The 13,931-nt window shown below is 37.2% G+C and overlaps 1 protein-coding gene across 1 annotated transcript in view; it reads right to left on the bottom strand.

The window, feature by feature from the left end:
• Window positions 1-13,931, bottom strand: part of LOC104160013 (MICOS complex subunit MIC19-like) — a gene marked incomplete at both ends in the record, with an annotated part of 94,156 nt that overhangs the window by 55,800 nt on the left and 24,425 nt on the right. The window contains one exon of the mRNA XM_009698064.1: window positions 10,896-10,980. Within this exon, the coding sequence (XP_009696366.1) occupies window positions 10,896-10,980 (85 nt within the window). The remainder of the gene's footprint in view (window positions 1-10,895; window positions 10,981-13,931) is intronic.

Below are 13,931 nucleotides of genomic sequence, written 5' to 3'. Positions count from 1 at the left end.
AGGGGCTACCTTATCACTCTCTGCAACCACCGGAAAGGAGGGGGTAGCCAGGTGGGGGTCGGTCTCTTCTCCCAAGTAACAAGCCATAGGACAAGAGGAAACAGCCTCAAGTTGCGCCAGGGGAGGTTTAGATTAAATATTAGGAAAAATTTATTCTCCTAAAGTGTTGTCCAGCCTTGGAACAGGCTCCCCAGGAAAGTGGTGGAGTCACCATCCCTGGAGGTATTTAAAAGACATGTAGATGTGGTGCTTAAGGACATGGTTTAGTGGTGGACCTGGCAGCGTTAGGTTAATGGTTGGATCTGATAATCTTAAAGGTCTTTTTCAACCTAAATGATTCTATCATTCTAACGGAAAAGAAGCAAGGCAAACCAAAATTGCTAAAGCTTTAAAAACATGGGAATACAAAGTCAGAAAAGAAACATGCAGGTCATTAAACCCAGATTTGTGATCATTTCATGAGTGCTAAGTCCAAACCCGTTCAAATGTGACTACATGGATCCAAATTGCTATCCACTTTATAGACCGCAACATGCATAATCAAATTTCTTTGACAAATTCACTACAAATGATCAAGAGCTTTCATGATTATGCAGGAAAAGAGAAGAGATCAAAGGTACCAATAACGCCTGCAATCCTTGTCCCATCAAATGCTTCTGAGTAATACAACTTGTCCTATACACCAGCAGGCTGCAAAAGAGGCTCCAAAGGCTCCAAATCTAACCTGATGCACTCCAGACCTAGTGACTGGTTTCCCCCCTTGCTGCATAAGCAAAGTGCCACCAGGTACTTGCCAGTTCCACTGAAGTCATCCCAGCTGATGTACCACAGCTGTAACATAGAAGCCAGGCAAGCTCCAACACCTCAGAGTGAAGTTAAAACAAATGAGAAGGAAGAGGAAAAGAGAGAGGCCAAGTTACACACTCAGGATGTGGGCTGGGAAGGTCTTTTCGTCCTCTGATGAGGGCTAGCAGCATCTCTGGAACTTGCAGATTAATATAATGAAAACAAATATGAACAATATCTCTGTCATATGGGGTTTTTATGGCCTATCTACTTCAAACTGCATACAGTAATCTGAGTGCGATTGTCGTACAGTCTTATACTATATTTACTGTTACTTTCCTATGCTTGTGCTTCCTATTATTAAATTTAACAAGAACTCCACTACATTATTCCATATCCACTTCTCCCTAATGGTAACCTGTTCCACCTTAATGCTGGTCATGCACGTATATAAATTAGCAGTCATTCATTATAAATATTACTGAAAACATAAAAGTGTTAGTGATTGCAAAATTGATCCCTAAGCAGCAAGTAAACTTTTCTTATAACGTTAACTCTTCCCTCCAATATGTCCCATTACACTCTTTTGGACATGTCCAATAGCAGTAACAAGGAGGGCAAGGTATCGAACCGCTTTGCTTTACTCTTTCTTTACGCTGAAGTCTGTTATCCAACCCAAGAAAACACTGAACTTCATACAAATTATCTTGGTTAAGATTGTGTTCCACCTTGCCCCACTTAACCATTTCTTTCCATTATCTCAATTACTTCCTACTTCAAATGCTATACTTCTCAAACCGTCCATAACAATGAGTCCAACTAATAACATTCAGTTTAACATTTTCATTCATTTCCCTTTTCCGACTGCCTTTCAGCCTCAGCATAACATCTGTCAATTGAAAAATCTTTGCTAATGGCCATGTTATTTTATGTGCCAGTCCTTGATCAAAAGATCAGAGACACTAATTTCAAAACTCATAATTACATACAGCTCTTCAATTTATCAACAGTACTTCCACAGACAGCTTGTTAATACACATTGCAATAGGGACACTGACTCTTGTCAGTCTGATGGCTGCTCATATCCTATAGAAGATGGTTGAACTGACTTTCGTTATTAAGATACCTAGGTTTTGAGGGTGTTTTTTGGGGGGAGCGTTGGGTGCTGAGAGGAGGGAGGGAAGGCTGTTTGAGGGGATTTTGTAATTATACTTCATAAAGCCACTGTTTTTAAAACATGTGCATACAGATTAGTATTATATAAAGACAAATTAGATGAACAAATTTCTACCTTTATGCCAGAGGCATGCAGAGAACCTAAGTCAGAATAGTAAAACTGTTTTACATAATTTGTGTACGTATTTAGCTAAGACTTTTCCCCAATATCCACATAACTCCACTTGAAATTACTTTTGAACTTAATATCACTCCTCTTGGGATCTGCAAAGGCAGTCATGAAATTACGACAACAGTAATTATCCGTTAAAATGAAGAGACAGTTAAAAATAATAGTAATAAAAAAAAATTTAAGTATTTCTCTGCTATGTTTACTCATTTGCTACTTTTCAAAATGAAAGAGCTCAGCAGTTTGAGACTAAAGGTTTGTTTAAAATTGCCAGGGGGAATAGTTTCCCTTCTCCCTACTTGAATCTAAAACTATGAAGCAGTATTATTTTTGTTGATGCTCCCTCCAAATAAAGTCAGTGGCTTCAAGTCATTTTTCCATCTCTCCTAGAAATAAACTTATTGAGATGAATCTTGGTGTTCAAGTTGTCAGTCGAGATGCCAACTTTTAAAATCAAAGTGAAAAATAATCCCTTGAAAATTGGGCTTTATAAAAGTAGGAGTGAATTATAGCGCTGCTTTCTCCAATTTCCACTTCCTGTCTCCACGAGTCATCTCCATATATACCGAGAACTAGACATAATGGTATTAATGGAGAGTCAGACCAGTAACAGAAATCTTAAGAGAGTAACTCTACCATAGCCAAATACCATTTTTTCTTTCCAGAAAACAAGAAGCAACGTAAAACAGGTTTCTAAGATAGCTTGATATTTCCAAACCCTCAACCTCATAAGCAACATGGCTGCAAACATTTTTACGCTTCCTTGGCGTTTTGCAGGTAAGATCATGCACTAAACTTTTATGGTTTTAAAAAGGGTACAATGCAACCCAATTCAAAAGGTGAATTACACTTCCATAATAGAATTATCTTTTCAACAGATGGTTGTCAAAAGAGGTATCGGTTACAACAGCTCATCTGATCACAGTACTTGTTTTATAGGTAAATCTCTGCTTAAACCCAAAATGTCTTCACACTTAATCTTGGTTTCTTCCCTTGCCCGCAGAGGGACAGTCCTGACCCGGTCTGACCCTCCTCATTCCTCTTTTCCTGTGACAGAGCAGTATTATCCCATAATCCTCCAGACCTCAGTAATATTATAGTTGTTGAAGAATAAATTCACTTCTAAATCTTTTGCTGTGTGTGAGATCAGATGAGGGAAACTTCTGCTGCAAGAGACAAAAAAAAATGTTTGAGATTCCACGACCAGGAAGGGGGAATAGGAGGAACTCAACTTGTGGAAGTGATGCCAAAACTTGCTGCTGTTCCCGTGCATGTTCCCCAACCCTGAGGCTGAAGTGGCCTTTTGGACACTCACTAAAGGAAATAGGTTTTAATTTTTTGTATTTTTATTAAATCAGTTATACATACCAAACTTGAATGTTTTGTTTGGGTAAATGAATAGCCCTCACCGCTGCCCAGCATTATCCAATTTTACACTCCAGGAAAGCCTTCTCTGCAATCTTACCCAATTACTATTTTAAGTCCTCTCTCTACCAACTATACATCTTCAGATATGGCAGGAGAGAGTCATGCACACATACACGTCGCATTCAGAGACACAAGCCCCGTATCAGATGTCACATTAGCCTTTCTTTCCAGTTTATATGCAATTCATGACTTATCATCCAAAGTTCTGTTTATCACTGTAAAATATTCAAGTTTTGCTCTCTCAAATCAATAGTCAGTTTTTTTTCCTGATACACTGAATGTCATACTAGAAAAAGGTTAAGCTTCCCAGCATTTGTGGAAAACAAGTCATACTGTATAAAGGTGTATGAACAAAGACCGAATAATTATCCATAGGCTACATAAATGTGGCAGTACTGACAACAGAGCTTTACTTCAAAAGTCTACCTTTTCACTCCAGAGCGTTTTTGTTGTTGTTTTTTTTTTCCCCACTCAGGAATGACAACAGTAATGAAGAAACCACCTTCTAAAAGCAGTTTCTCTCAATTATACTTTTAAACTTTCCTTGAATCTCTCTCTGCAACACTTACTTCATGGAAACCTTGTCAGAGAAAGGATGACCAGAGGAGACAAGCTTTGGTGTAAGTCTGTTGTACCAATTCTTGCATTCCTAGATGTGATTATCAATTGGGTAATATGTTTAGCTGTTTTTTAAAAACAGTACGGTCACTCAGGCCAGAAGTTATTAAATTCTTATTCTTGACCCATCAGAAGTCAAAACAATTATAATCACTTTTACTGCTTCAACGTATTTCCAGCTTTCTATCCTACTGTCAGCAGTAGAGAAGATGTAATTTTCCTGACTGTTTTCACACTTAATCTAAACACTGTCGAGAGGTCCCTGTGGCAGAAGACTCGATTACAACTGTTTTCAAAGTAGCTTTTTGTCCCCCATGAGAAGAATACTGCAAGAAAAAGCCAGTCTCCCAATTCAACATAGGTAATTAGCTGGGAAAATATAATAATTTTGGAAGAAAATAAATCTACTTCAAAAAAGTTTTCACCACATTTAATGCGCTACCCATGTGAACTGAAGATACATTAATATGGTCTTCATAAATTCACTTCAGTAAAATACAGAATGAATATTGTAAATAAATCATTTTATTTTTTCCTTATGTTCTCCAGACCTATGCCAGTAAACTAGAATAAACATGTTATTAAAACAGAAATCAGTAGTAAGCTTTAAAATATACAGTAGCACAAAAAGGTCAAGCCCCAGTATTGATTTTAATATAACATTTTTGGTGTGTAGTCTCCCAAAGGGTTCTTCTCTAATATTGTTCTTCATTCTTCTTTCACTTTACATTTTCGCTGGTGAATTTGTTGTTCTCTTCTGCCAAAGCTGCCTACTCCAAGAAGTCTACTAAGAGCTTGTCTTATATGCAAGGTACTGCTGAGACATGACAAAACAAGGTCGGGGGGAAGCACTCAGATGCATCAGAGTATCAATTAAATCGTAAAGTGAATTGCAGTTATATAGGGGCCCTCCCCCAAGCACAACAACAACAACAAAACATATAAAGAAGCTAATGGCTGCAATCTAATAACCCACCAGCACAAGCCACCTTGGTGCACCAGCGTGTACATATTATCAAAAGCCAATTTAGAGTTTAGAAATATTTTCTTTAAACAGACGAGGATATGTAGAAATAGAGAGGTGGCAATAAGTTATCCAGCTAATGACAGATAAAATGCCACACCATACGGAGCCCAGCTAGTCAAGTAGAACAGACTCCAGCAATTCATTACCAGCGAATATTTGAAAATCCATCATCTGTATTACTTAAGAAAAGCATTTTTCATGTGGTTTTTCAAGATAAAAGTTACCAAAGTCGTGATAGGAGACTAGACAGTCAAAACATAGCAAAACCTAAGAGTCATCAAAAGCCATCACAGAATTGCAGAATGGTTTGTGGTGGAAGGGACCTTTCAAGGTCATTCAGTTCCAACTCCTGCCCTGGGCAGGGACACCTCCCACCAGACCAGGTTGCTCACAGCCCCATCCAACCTGGCCTTGAACACTTCCAGGGATGGGGCATCCACAGCTTCTCTGGGCAACCTCTGTCACTGCCTCATCACCCTCAGCATAAAAAAATTTCTTCCTTATATCTAACCTAAACCTTCCCCCTCTCCGTTTAAAACTGATTCCCCTTGTCCTGTCTCTACAGGCCCTGGTAAAAAGTCTCTCTCTGTCTTTCTATAAGCCTCCTTTATATACTGAACAGCTGCAATCAGGTCTCCCCAGAGGCTTCTCTTCAGGCTGAACAACCCCAACCTTTCTTCATAGGAGAGGTGTTCCAGCCCTCTGACCATTTTTGTGGCCCTCCTCTGGACCTGCTCTGACAGGTCCGTGTCCTTCAAGCTAACTGGCTTTTTGGTGACCACACCAGAAAATAAGCAGAAGCCAATACAGGGAAGGGATAATAGGCATCCCAACAGGTAACCACTAGAAGGCCCAGAAAGCTGGACAAGGACTCACTAAAACTACAAAAGAAAAATGCAGGCTTGTATCTATAGTAAAAGGCAGTTAGGAGACACTGAAACACTCCTGAGGCTGCAAGTAATAGCTCTCTTCTACATCTGCTGGTTAAAATCATTAATCTCCAGATAACCACCATTTCCCACCCACTGACAGTTACCACCCATTCAATGCCCTTCACAAGGATTCCCAGGATTGTGTCCCATTCAGCCTCAGATGGGAGGAGAAGTTCAGGCTTGTTCCTCAAATCAAGTTAACCCATGTCCATGATCTTAAACTAAACAGAAGTAATCTTGAAGGGTGAGGCACTCTAAACAGACATTTTAACAAAGATCTAAGATACACTATGTAACTTCTACATACATAGATCCTTTTTTAACAGATTTTGAGCAACAGTTGCACACTGCTCAGTCCTAGTCCTGATAATTTTCTACTTTGGTCATGCCTTAAACAATTTTAGAGCAGACCTAGCAACAGAGTTACTAAAGGGCCACCAAATCAAACAAAAAGCTACTTTTAAGCCTTTCCCTGCCTTAAAATTCCTGTTTACAATAGTACCGCTCCTCTAAGAAACAAATGCTGGAATCACAGGAGATACAATATAGGAGAATTCAAGTACAACTAAGCATAGGGAAAACAAATCATCTGGGTCTCTTGGGACAGTCATACACCAGCAAACTGCACAGGGACACGTATTTGGCATACTAACAAAATTGCATGCATGTATATATTGAAGACTTGAACAAAATAAACTTTCTGCAATATTGAAGGGACTGTCATGCACAGCATTTTGCAGAAACACCTCATTCTACATATAATTAATATTTGCCATGTGCCAAATCTCATAAAAAAAAGTGTAAGCTAGGAAACACTTGCCAAGCAAAAGAGACTGAAAACCCACAAATATAATTAGCAAATGATTAGCAAAATAAATAAGATTGAAATTGCCCTCATTTTCAAGGAGGAAAAAAAAACAACTAAGTAATCATTCATGAATGTTCCATTTCTACGGGAAATCAAATCCTTCATTTGCCTCAAGTATTGTTTTGTATATATTTTAGTGGAGGAATCCAGCAGCCTGATGAGGTTGACAGTAGCTAAAATTTTATCTTTACACTACTGATGAAAGTTGGATCAAAGTCCATCAACGGACTAGAAGCCACACATGTTCTCATGATAGCAGCTATTAACCTTCAGATCAACTTACAATGTTTCCACAACCTCTATATGGACTTTCAAATTCTGGGAGAACAAAATCCTGTAAAGGTTCATCATTATTTGTGGGGAAATTTAAGTTCCCAAGGAGCCTCCTGGTTTACATCCTACTCCCATATAGCTAAAAGTTTAGGCAAGCTTCATATTCTCAGTAAATAAACATATAGGCTTGCAACCATATTCAGTCACACAAAATAAACATATGAACATAGGTGAAGAAGCATACAGAAATAATATGAAAGACAAGTGGGCATATCATTTTGGACACATGTTCTAAGGCTGGGTCTAAATCACTACTTTAAGTGTAACTACTCAAAGTCCTTTTAAACAAGAGCTGTATAATTCATGTATTGTGAGTGCACTGATGGTATTAAAATACAATTTGAAGAGTCAGTCTTTAGCTCTAATCCCACAAATAAGCACAGATCTTGACTTTATATAGGAAGAGTAGTCCATCTGTACTGTGTATGGATGTGTGAATAAATAAATTATATAGCAAGTTAAAATTAAAACTTCCTTTCTTCACAGCCTGAAATGAGGAAAATACATTTCGCAATCAACTCAAAATTTGGTCATACACTCCATACAGAAACAGTACTGAAATTAGCTATTAGACAGTTGGAATCAGGCACAACAAACAGTTGTAAGTTTCAGATATTTACATGTTTAAATGTTGTTTCACTTCAAGATGGGAAAAAACAATATCTTTGAGAAAGGAATGAGAATGTACACATGCAAAATACACCATCTATGATAAAAAAAAAATCTCATAAAACAAATGCAGAAGTAAAAGAACTTCAATTTTGTGTCGCATACCATTGGCAGGTGCCTTAAAAGACGGTCAACAAAGAAAAGTAGTGGGTTATCAAATGAAATTGTGAATAGATCAGAAGTGCAAGATCAAGCCGTTCTTAATACAAGTCCAGCACTTTGATTTGTTTTTCCTAGATAAAAGTTGCAAATCTTACGTTCAGGGGGTCAGGCCTCATTATACTCATGTCCCTATCAAAGAGCCTGACATTGGCACCGAGAGCGCCAGTGATCACAGCACTGCATGTTGCTGTTCATAGGGACAGGAGACGCCATCACGCTTCAGTCCAACTGGCCTTGGACAGCACCAGCGCATTTGTGTGCTGCATCCCGCCGCATACGTTAGGAAACCTGCATTAGACTGTGTTTCTCCTGGTGCAACTAGTGACATATGAATACTATAACATATGAATACTATAAAGTGCTCTCTGTTAACAGTTTCCTTCTGTTATATGTTTTAAGCATTGTATAGCTGGGAACTCAGGTTTTGTTTTGTTTTCCAACATTGCATCAATGTGCCTGTATGTTTAGTACAAATAACCACAGTTGAGAGCAATCTTTTCCTTTTCATGTTTATATTACCTAGAACACTTTGTACTAGACAGACATGCAAGACATAAAATACTTTATCTAAACAATGTGCATCAAGCTCTTCACTTTTCAAGCAAGTACATATTTAAGTCCACTAATGATGAAAAATTATACCAACTCTTTAAGTGCATAAGTGTCTAGAAGACTGGTACAGGAGGTTGTACAGAGACTGCACTTTTTTCACCTGAAAGTATGGACCCTGACTTGAAGAACATTGCACAAACATTTCTCACAGCCCTGCATTGTGGAGAGACTTCTTTCTCAACTAGAATAAAACAGGAGGAGTAGGTAAGCTGGACCTGAACAATATAAATCTGGTCTTAAAGTGATCAACAGAGCAGTGTTCACTTCTTTCTCAGAAGAACATGATCCAGAGGAGAACAGTTCTATGTTTGCTACAGCACTTCTTCAGTGTTTTTAAAATACAAACCTCAACCAGAATTCAGTACATTAAGACCTTCAGTAATACCTAAGTAAACACCTGCATCTTTTAAAGTTGTTTCATCCAACATGAAAAGAGTCTTCACATTCTGGTTACAACACATTTTTGTAATTGTATATACTGTGTAAAAAGTATAATAAAAAATCCTTGCCTATTGCTAAAAAAAAAAAAATAAGATCAAAACTAGGAGAGGATTAAAGCTGCTAACAAGATTTGATATTTGCCATATTATTCTTTTTATTATTATTTATTTTGATAGTTTACATTTCAGAAGCACAGACTCCTCAACGGAATTTTAAGACGAGAAAAACATTTTACACGTTCCTTTTAATATGTAACATCTTCCCCACTATCCTTAGTCAAATAAAGGGAAGACTGCCAGCACTATTCCCTACAAAATATAAAATCAGGTATATGACAAGCCAATCTGCTTCCTACCTTTCACAGACCAATGCACAACCTATGAAAACGGAATTATGGAATACTTAATGAAAGTTACTGAAAAGTGTCAAATGACAAAATACGGAAGTTACAAAACAAACTTATCCATATTGTAATCACACTTAGCTGAACTCTTAAGCAGACAACATTAAACTCAAATGTAACGCAAGTTTTCCTGTCAAAGCCCAGTTCAAAAGAGGAGAGATTTCACTGTAACATATTGATTTCCTTTACTGCTGATTCAAAAAAAAAAAAAAAAAAGCTTGATTTTTTTCTGGGACATTTATATAGTCCTATCTAATTATATACTCCATCAACCTAACTCAATTAAATAATAATATAACGATGTGTAGGAAACAACTAATATATATGCAGACAGTTTAAGTAGTACTAATTATGTTCTAATTTTTTAAATCTATCATAATGAGCCTTTCTTCCCATTCTCAGAATGGAGGGCCACATGCAGGTTAATATTTATATTCAGTGTGTTTTATTATGTATTTAGGAAAATCAATGAAAGAAAGTATGAACTTACATGTCCACCGAGTTCACCATACAGCCAAACTCAATTTCAAATTCAAACAGGTATTTTTTTAATTGCTAATAATCCCACAGTACCGTACTAAACATTGCAGAGTATATTTTTAAAACGCTACATCCAAAGTCTGACGTTGCATTCTGTATGACTCTACCCGGTCTTTCACAATAACTACAATCTCTGAAAAAACATGCCTAAGAAAGTAATGTTTCAATATACAGAGAGGATATCAAAAGGGTTTTCTACTACTAAACTGGTTTAATATAGTACTTTGTATCTTCAAAGCACAGTGCTGTACTAACTATTAAAGCAGTTCAAAACATACCGCAGCTCACAAAAATATCCAGAATTCACAGAAGTAACAAGAATTACCATTTCTACTGCTGTTACAATTTGCTTTTTCATCAAACAGAGGGGTTATAAGTAACCCACCTCTGCATTGCTCTCAAGCTATTTCTCTCTCTACACCGCAAAGTGAATATTTGAACTCAAGAGAAATCAACAAAGATTCAGCTTAAAAGACTGCAAAAAAGAGTCAGACTCATGAGTTCAAAAGGGATTTAGATCCAGCATTTTGTATCAGCTCTTACACGGAAATTTCAGTTAACTTCTTGTTTTAACTTCTATTTAATACCAAAACTTGCTATATCGCCAAAAAGTCTTACCTACCATTTTGTCTTGGGGCACAAAATTCAACTGTTTACAGTAACTAGATAAATAACAGTAACAAAAGCATCAAGCAAATGTTTGTTTTAAATACTGTTATTAACAGACCAACCTTCTCTTTTGAGCTTCAGAGTCTCTCCTGGCTTGTTCTAAGGCCAGTTCTTCAGCTATTCTTTTCTTTAGTTCCTCATCATTAACTACAATTAAAAGAAAATTAAATGAAACGTTAACAGAACACAACATAGTCCTAATTACAGAAACAATCACATAATACAGTGCTCTATTTTATTTATTTTCTTTTTCCTGCGAAGCAGTTGGAATTTTAGCATACAACACTACAGAGCCTTTAAAAATTACTCTTATTAAACAACTTTTCAATTAGTGGAATATTTAAAAAATTAAAAACATACAGTGTATGTTAAATTAAATACGTTTTTCTTAAGCAATATGCCTTTATAAAGCTACATGGGGGAGGGGGGCTGAGATCTAAATAGTAAAGTCATAAAATGTTGATTTCTATTCCTATGGAACCAAGGGAAACATCTTCCTGTATAATGAATCAAGTATGTTCAGATGCATATTTTACCCAATAAAGCATTTACAACATCCTAGATATCCATACTTCTGGTTTCTATTGTTAGAAAAGGATTTCGCCTCAAATTCTCCCAATTTTGTTTAAACAAGCAGACACAGAAAGAGTATTTTCTGCATTTAGATTATGTCAGATGAATTAGTGGAAAGTCCAGTTAAGAACTGAAAAAGTAGGGAAGCAACTTCTTAAAGCGTACAAATAAACTTTTCCACACAAAAGGTAGACAAGTATAAGAGCCACCAAACCTACAAGCTTCAAAGACATCTATAAGATTACCAAACTCCATTCAATAAGGGTTTGAAACACAGAACAGGTCCATTCCCAACTCTCTTTGATATTCAAGGGCTCAGTCATGCAAGCTACTACACTGATAATCCTTCAATATTAATACTATCCACATCTGTAGGCAACGGCATACTTCTGAAAAATCTGACCTAAGGAGATCCCAAGTAGTTTGTCGCTACTTCCTTTGATAGGAGTTGTGGCAATAAAAGATATTTCAACAGACTTCCAGAAGGAACCATACTGAAAAGGTTGTTTCAACCTTAAAAAAAAAAAAAAACCACCACCACCACACACACAAAAAACTCTGGAGATAGTTTTATATGTTTTATCTCTAGCCGAATACAACTTGACACATACATAGCAGGAATTAAAGAAAAAAAAAAAATTAAAATACCCAGTCATCTAGTAAGAAAGAGCAACATTTTCATTCAGGAAAATGTAGTAGCTTGGCAATCAAAAGTTATGCTGACTTCAGTAGAACAGCTGTTAACTTTGCATAAAATGTTGATTTGTAGCAGTCAATAAGTGTGTGTGTGTTCCTACAGGAGGAAAAGAAAACAACTATAAAGTACAGCTGTAGAAAGAGATTAAAAATCAAGTAATTATTTCCAGGTTTATTCCAATATAAATCCTCATCTAGACCTGCCTGTCTGCAATAAAGGTATACCTACACCAGCTGAGCTGTACTTCTGCGACTCTGCAATACTCCAGTATTCCAGCACAGGCATTCAGATAATGCCTTTATTTATATAAAGCATCTGGCTCAGATTCCACTCTATGGAACCACGAGGCTAAAAGGCACGTAATCTCAGTCCAAAATGCCTATCACTTGAGCATAATATAGATGTTAAATCCAAGAAGGTGATACGATCCCCTTACCTGCCCCCAGAAGCAGTAACAAAACCACTTACTTAGGTAGCTAAAAACCAGAGAACTACATTTTCAGGCAATATAAGACATGAAGCAACTGCGAGACAACAAGGAGTCTCCTTAGAGGTTGCATTTATATTAAGTATTTATGCATACAGATAGTATTCAACAACTGTTAGCGGTCAGAAACTTGTGGAGATACGGGGGCAGACGGGGAAAAGTCACTAGCCTCCTTTTTCATAGTGAGTCAATAGTCACAGAATCTGCCCAGAAAGTGGAACATCTGGAATTCAGATCCTCCTAAGATGGACCAGTTTGAGTCCACATATCACACATACTCCAGCAAAGTGCTCTAAACATCAAGCTACCATCTAATTTAAGCAGATACACCTTTTTTTTTTTCTTCTCCTGGACAAACAAATATAAAGTGCCTTAGAGGGTGTCTAGTGATTAAAAGACAAAACCGAGACAGCCTCCAATTGTAGTACCCCCTTTGTGGAATCAGTTATTTGCTTTACATTAGGCAGCAATCAGATTTTAAAAAATAGACACACACAAAAAAGCCAGTGACAAATAGCCATGTATCTCAGTGACCTCGTCTCCAGGAGTTGGCTTTATCTGCAAATATTATCCAACATCATTAGGCTGTGTTACCATTACAGTTAACAGAGTCCAGTGTGCAATTCTACTCATCCTGAAGTAGATTTATAAAATCATGAATTTTATGAATGCATGAAGCAGCTTCATCAACTATATGGGAGTCCTGGCCACCTAATTCATTTATAAGCATCTTAAGTAAAGCGGAATGAATCAATATCCATCCTGCCAGATGCAGCAAATGCTTAGATGACAGAAACAGTTGTGCTGGGGAAAAGTGGTGGGACACTTGTGAAAGGCAAGTGAGACTCCAGCCTAAAAATATATTAACATACATGACAATTCAAAAGTAAATATGAATCTTGTAACAGATTACTATCACAAACCCTGGATGAAACGGCAAAACCCCATTTTATTGGGCCTATCTCTACTGGCAGTGCTCTACTATTTTCTCCTCTGAGGCTATATGAGGATACTGTCCGTCCAAGAAGATATCGAGTTGTTACAGCACACCGATATTTCAAACATTTCCAAACAAAGATCAGCCAGTCACAGTGAACTGTATTGCCAGAAGAGAAAAAAGTTAAGCAAAATATCAGGCAATCACAAGGATCCTGCTTCTGTACTGCAGCACACATTAATCTACCCCACACATCAGTAAACATCACAAGCCAAAATGACAGCAGTTAAGGTTCTGCATTTGTACACTTGGAAATGATTAAGCTGTCATAAAAGCAAAGAATTTATTTCACATCACAGCTACCTTTTCACAGAACAAACTGAAAACCCAAGATCAAGTGTTTC

The sequence above is a fragment of the Cariama cristata genome, unplaced genomic scaffold (genome assembly GCF_000690535.1).
Source record: "Cariama cristata isolate BGI_N322 unplaced genomic scaffold, ASM69053v1 scaffold604, whole genome shotgun sequence".
Lineage (NCBI taxonomy): Eukaryota > Metazoa > Chordata > Aves > Cariamiformes > Cariamidae > Cariama > Cariama cristata.
The sequence above is the reverse complement of the archived record's forward strand: the minus strand, read 5'-3'. Positions and strand labels throughout refer to the sequence as shown.